Genomic DNA, 6376 nt, shown 5'->3' with positions numbered 1-6376 from the left:
AGGCATTTTTCCCAGTGGATTTCCTTATTTACCGCCAAAATCGCCCCGTGTGGGATCGAGAAAGAGCATCCTTTTTTCACGGTCGGTAGTCGTTCGGTTTCGGTGGGGATTCTGTCCGGGTTGTGGCTAGGGAATGGAAGCTCCACCCACAGCTGGCCTCTTCGACCGAATCCTCCCACACTCCGCAACCAACCCGGATCCAAAGCAGGATGTTCCTGCGCACCTTGGACCGGAAATTCCGAGCGGTAAGCCCCACCCCAAGCTGCGCCCCTGCCACCCACCAACTACAAAAAAAAAACACGACAAGCACTTCTAGTAGAAGACAGGACCCACCTGGGCATCTCGGAAATAGCTTTCCGAGCGGTAAGGCCCACCCTATCCAGCACCCCCATTGAACACCACCCACCTTCATCCTGCAGTGGAATATGAACGGCTTCTGGAATAACCTTCCTGACCTAGAGCTCCTAGTCCATGACAAAGTGTCCCTGGTACTGGTCCTCCAGGAGGTCCACCGGATCGAGGAGAGCGCAATGGACAACACCCTAAGGCAGCGATACAAGTGTTTTAAAATGGCCGCCACCTCCATATACCATTCCGGAGCGATCGGCGTGTCCGCCGAAACCGCGGCAACCAGGCTGGACATCGACACGGACCTTCCAATAGTCGGCGTCCGACTCGGCCTGCCGATTGCCGTATCCGTCCTGTCAATCTACCTCCCCAACGAAAAACTCCCCGACCTGCGAAATCGCCATCAGGACGCCCTTCATCAGGTTCCAGAACCGGTCATAATCATCGGCGACGTAATCGGACACCACCAAGCTTGGGGTGGCAGCAGCAACAACACCCGTGGCAACAGCGTCATGGAGTATGCCTGCGCTAACGAGCTCGTCATACTGAACGATGGATCGTTAACGTTCCATAGGGTAACGATCAAAACGACGATAGACATCGCGCTCGCCTCATCGAGCATCGCCGCCCGCCTGCTGTGGCACGCGGTAGAGGACCCCCACGGTAGCGACTATTCACCAACTGTCTTCACCCTGAACAACGCAGCCCACCGGAAACAACCCGGCGAACCCGGTGACTCTATGAAAAAGCCGACTGGGTGGCATTCCAAGCAGTTGCTGAAAAGGAAATCGGGACCGAAGCACACACCTCAATGGAGGAAATCTTTTCTGTGATCATCCAGGCTGCCTGCCTGGACGTTCCAAAAACCAGCCCCAAACCTGGGAAGCGCGCGTTCCAATGGTGGGAAGAAGCTACCAAGGCGGTTGTAAAACTCCGGAGGAAGAAGCTCCGAGCCTTCAAAAGGACGAAAGACCGGCTCCCGTCCGATCACCCGGACTTAGTACTGGCGAACGAAAACTATAAAAACGCGCGGAACGCGTGCCGCCAGGAAATACTCGTAGCCAAGGAGAAGTCGTGGAAGGAATTTTTGGACTCCATCAATGATCAGCAGTCGTCCGCTGCGTTATGGCAGAAGATAAGCGGACCACAAGGCAAACGAAGGGTAAAAGGCCTATGCCTAACGGTCAACGGCTCGCCCACCAGAGACCAGCAAATCATCGCGGAAACCCTGGCGGATTATTTTGACAGGCTCTCGTCCATCAAGAGTTACCCCACCTCGTTCCTAAGAGCTCATCTAACTCCGAGAACCGCAATCACAAAATTCATCGCCCCTGCGATCGGGGCTAGGATTTTAACCTCCCGATCCGCCACACCGAGCTGGAATTTTCCCTCAGCAAGGCAAAAGGGAAATCGTCGGGAGCGGCCCAGCTCGGTTATTACATGTTAAGGAACCTACCACCCAGCTGCAAGCACAGCCTGTTGGCAGGCAGTCAGCAACATCTGGGCTTCGGGCGTGCTGCCAGATGAGTGGAGGCTCAGCCTGTTAGTCCCGATCCCAAAAGGCACCGGACCAGCCAACAAAGCATCCAGCTACCGGCCGATCGCGCTAACCAGCTGCGCCTCCAATATAAAGAAAAAAAATGGTGAACCGCCGACTGGTGGAGCATCTGAAAGCCGATGGCCACCTAGACAACTGGCAGCACACTTTCCGGGCCAGACGCGGTACCAGCACCTTCCTAAGAAACAGGACTCGGACAGACTCTGGACGACGCACTAGGCAACAATCAGCACGCCGAGCTAATCTCACTCGACCTGGCCAAGGCCTACAACCGGGCATGGACCCCCGACGTCCTGGAGAGGTTGGCCCGATGACGAGTCAACGGGAACCTACTCCAGTTCCTGAAAGACTTCCTCGTCGGCAGGGCTTTCCAGGTGACTGTCGGGAACAACCACAGCAGTCCACAAGATGAGTAAACTGGAGTCCCCCAAGGATCGGTGATCGCGGTTACCATCTTCCTGGTGGCCATGAGCGAAGTATTCCAGTCTATCTCAAGGGGCGTATTCCTGATAGTGTACGCCGACGACGTCACCATCATAGTGGTCAGAGTGCACCTGGAGTCGGTCAGCTCAAGACCGCCTAATTAAAACCCTATCACCCATCCACAACCGGGCCATCAAGACCATCTCCGGCCTGCTCCCCTCAACCCCTGCAAACGCAGCATGTGCCGAAGAGGCAGAACGCCGGGTCTCACTCACCATCTGCAACCGAGCCATCGGGTATCTGGAAAAGACCCGAGACAACGGGCAAGGCTGCTTCCTTGCCGGCCCTCCGAAACGCGGCCAATACCACGCTTCCCCCGGTGGCGGGTCTCCACCGGCTTGGGCCGAGATGCTAGTCGGTCAGGGCACCCGAAGTGGATAATACGAATAAAAATCGATTCAAACGGCAGGCCCACTTCCTGGACAGGTTCAAAAAACGATACCACGATTGGACGATCAGGTACACCGACGGCTCCAAGGTAGCCGAACGAATGGGTGTAGGAGTCCACGGAACCGAACCCGAGCAACATCCCCGACTTCCGGCGGAATGCTCGGTCTTCTGGGCTGAAGCAGCCAGCATCTTCCAAGCAACGACAGCCCCAAGAGACCGAGCTGTACTCGTCGTCACCAATTCCCGAAGCACCATATCTGCCATCGAGAGCCAAAAGGCCAAACACCCTTTCATCCGTTCCGGGTATCCAGGTAGCCCAAGACTCCGCCGAACATCGAACAGTCCTAATGTGGATCCTTCTTGATGTGCAGAACAAACGTATCGCTGACATTGCATCCGACCATCATCTCCTAATCGGCGAGATCCGACTGCGCATTGCTAGGATTCATCGACAGGATGAGAAAATCGGGCGCCGGTTCAACATACGTCGACTGGAAGACGCTGCGGTGAAAAGGTCCTTCGTCGAGGAGCTAGAGAACCGTGCTGCGGATATTCCAGAAGGTGGAATCGTAGAAGATCAATGGAGTGCCATCAAGAACGCTTTCAACGCGAATAATTTGGGTGAGCTACACACCCGGAGAAAGCAATGGATCACAGATAGTGAAGCGAAGGAACGCCGAACCCGCGATAGATCGAGCGAAAACACGAGGAGCCAAAGCCGTAGCCCGTCAGCGCTATTTGGCTCTCGAGAAGGAAGTAAAACGCTCCTGTAGACGGGACAAAAGAACGTGGGCGAACTCCCTAGTCGACGAACGCAAACATCGGCGACATCCGTCTCCTCTACGATCTGTGCTGCTATGCGCCAGTGAATCCTGGTGTGTATCAGTGGAGAACACGCAACGGCTGCAGGTCTTCATGAATAGATGCCTGGGGTGGCTCCACCCCATTACCCCGAACGCCATTACTCCGAACGCCACTACCCCGAATGCCATTACCCCGAATGGGTCATTACCCCGAATCGTTCAGGAGATCACCAAGAAAGTGGTGACCGATTAGAAGTTGATGAAGGTAGTTATAAGTTAGAAAAGGGTAATCAGTGAATAGTGTAGGTATGAATACTCTTCTCCATCCTAAAGAGTGTATCGGAAATTAACTATAAACATTCAGGATGCTCTATCTCGAATCATGTTTGGTCTTATCATTTCGGTTCTTCTATCAAATCTTCACAATACAGTCAAGTTTAGAGCAGCCTGAAAAAATTTGAAAAATGTTTAGCATTATTGAAAATATTGTAGAATGAATACATCTCACAAATTAAAGTTTTGGACAAATTGTTGTTTTTTTAAGATTTTTCAGCGTTTCAATAACCTGTAGCGAATAAAACTTGTACGGCGAAAAACCCAAAAAATATTAATTATTGTTAGCAGTTATGTACACATAACATATCACCGAACACAAACTTAAAAAAAAAAATATTTATGATCGAAAAACCCTCAACATTTGAAAAATGACCTATCCTAAAAAAACACTAATTTTTTGGCGAACTTTGACAGTCTGTTTTAAATATCTGCAAAGGTTATACAACTCCGTTCTCTACTAAAGCTACCTCGTCGTTAAGTTTTAAAACATTTCCAATTAAAAAAAAAAAGAATCATCAATTTGATGTATTTTTTATTTGCGTAATCGTGCTTTGAATGAGCATCAAAAAATAGGGTCCCTGAAAAATGACCTTTTTTCATTTTTAAGAATTGCGCTAAAATGGAGTCGAATTTTTTCTTGAAAAAAATTGTTAACCTATATTATTAGCAATCTGGGAAAGAATATATTTGCGCTAAAATATTTAAAAAAATAAAAAAAAAATCCATTTTTTCCGCAATTTCAAATTTTTAAGAGGTGTCCAAAATTTCAAGATCATGCGTTTAAACTTTGAGATTGATGACCATGTAAAATAATTATTTTTACAAAAGCAAAAGTGCCATTCCTTTTTCTGAGGATTTATATAGTACCTCCAAAACTAAAATTATTTATAACTTGAATAAATTATTTTTTAGGATGTTCTGAACATATATAGTTAATTTACAGTCCTTATGCCCCTATGTTAATTCTATTCTTAAACAGACGATTTAGGTACCGATTTTTTCCGATTTCTTTTTGTAACGAGTAAAAAAATATAAAAATAAAACACAAATCAAATAGCTCATATTTACTTCGTTTTAGATAGCATGACAATGGGAGCACATTGTTTAAGATAGGTTCCGTTTCCCTTAGGTTTCCGTATGTTGTGCTTCATGCAAAAGTAAGGTTCGTGGAAACGAAAGCAGCAAACGCAATTAAATTAAGAAGACAAGTAAAGACAAATTTTCCATATTTTTAACTAGCTGCTCTTTTGAACTTATAGCTATGGCTATAAAAACTACAAGTATTTCAAACTGACATTTTCCCTTCTTTTAAAAGTTGGTTGGCCTCAAGCACGATTGTAAACTGGTGGCAAACGATTGTGCTGGTTATCAAACTATGCTTCTTCAAATATTTGCCTTTTTTAAAAAATAGGCTGTTCTTTTGAGTTTGCAGTTTCCAACCGTGTACTATTGCAGAGTTGTTTGGTAGCCAAACTGTTAATTTCTTTATAGAAATGTTTCCTTCTTTTCATCAGAAGCTGTTCTTTCGAGTTTGAGTGTTACGTAGTATATTTGCAGATGAATAACTAACTCCATAGCGGATTTGTTCTTCTTTGAATTATAGGCTGTTCTTTCAAGTTAAATTTTTCAGAATTGACTTGCGGCCAAAATGGCAATTAGATTTCTTTTGATTTTCTTTTTATTTTGATGATCAGTTTCCACAGCATCAAGCCCTAAAATTGTTTTCTGAATATTTTTTTCTAGATTGTAGTATTGGACTGGATTTCAGATATTCAGTTCAGTTCACTTAGCAAGGTATATCCAGCATCGTTGGACCAAATTAACTATTTTTTTTCTGGCAACTAAACTGTAGCTTTTCTTTTCACGAAAGGCTGTTCTTCTAGCTACACTTATATAGTTTACTGGGAGTGAAAGCTGCTTACTGTATATGAGATTTGCCCTTCTTCAATTTATAGGCTGTTCTTTCTAGTTACGTCGTTACCGGGTTGATTGGCGACATATCTCTATTAATTCCATCTGGTGTTTTTCCTTCTTTTAAAGTTGGGCTGTTCTTTCGACTTATATTGTTACAGAGTTGTTTGGTAGCCATGTCGGCCCTTTGCAGATTTATGTATAGAGGCCGTGCATAAACTATGTAAGTAGGAGAGGGTCTATCCAAATTCTAAGCTCTATACAAATATACTATACTACAAATTTTTGTATGAACAAATCGTGGACTTCGTGGACGAGCGGTTAGCGGCGTTAGTCGTTTAGGTATCTCGCATGCCTCGGAGTGTGGGTTCGATTCCCACTCCGGTCGAGGAAAACTTTTCGTCAAAACAGAAAATACTCCGCTGAGCCACTGAGTGTTATACGTGTTGTCATTGTCTAATGTTAGTAATGTATAGTCTGTGCGGCCTCTGACCGAAGACAGTGTAATTGTCTTTTAAAATTCTACGATGAGGAGGGGGAGAGGACC

General features: G+C 46.5%; 1 protein-coding gene across 1 annotated transcript; it reads left to right on the top strand.

Annotated features, from left to right (window-relative positions):
• The first annotated feature begins 425 nt into the window (after positions 1-425).
• LOC134291102 (uncharacterized) lies at positions 426-2770 on the top strand. Its single transcript, XM_062858400.1, has 3 exons — positions 426-1080; positions 1122-1613; positions 2568-2770. Exons 1-3 carry the CDS (start codon positions 426-428, stop codon positions 2768-2770), a joined length of 1350 nt encoding a protein of 449 aa, XP_062714384.1.
• Positions 2771-6376: the final 3606 nt, after the last annotated feature.

Source organism: Aedes albopictus, chromosome 1 (assembly GCF_035046485.1).
Source record: "Aedes albopictus strain Foshan chromosome 1, AalbF5, whole genome shotgun sequence".
Classification (NCBI taxonomy): Eukaryota; Metazoa; Arthropoda; class Insecta; order Diptera; family Culicidae; genus Aedes; species Aedes albopictus.
The sequence above is the reverse complement of the archived record's forward strand: the minus strand, read 5'-3'. Positions and strand labels throughout refer to the sequence as shown.

What these genes read in the sequence shown, in the direction of transcription:
- LOC134291102 (XM_062858400.1), top strand. Translation starts at nt 426, where the DNA reads ATGAACGGCTTCTGGAATAACCTTCCTGACCTAGAGCTCCTAGTCCAT. An exon ending in GAAACAACCCGGCGAACCCG is followed by an intron (nt 1,081 to 1,121) that starts GTGACTCTATGA and finishes CATTCCAAGCAG; the next exon opens with TTGCTGAAAAGGAAATCGGG. An exon ending in CAGGCTCTCGTCCATCAAGA is followed by an intron (nt 1,614 to 2,567) that starts GTTACCCCACCT and finishes CTGCAAACGCAG; the next exon opens with CATGTGCCGAAGAGGCAGAA.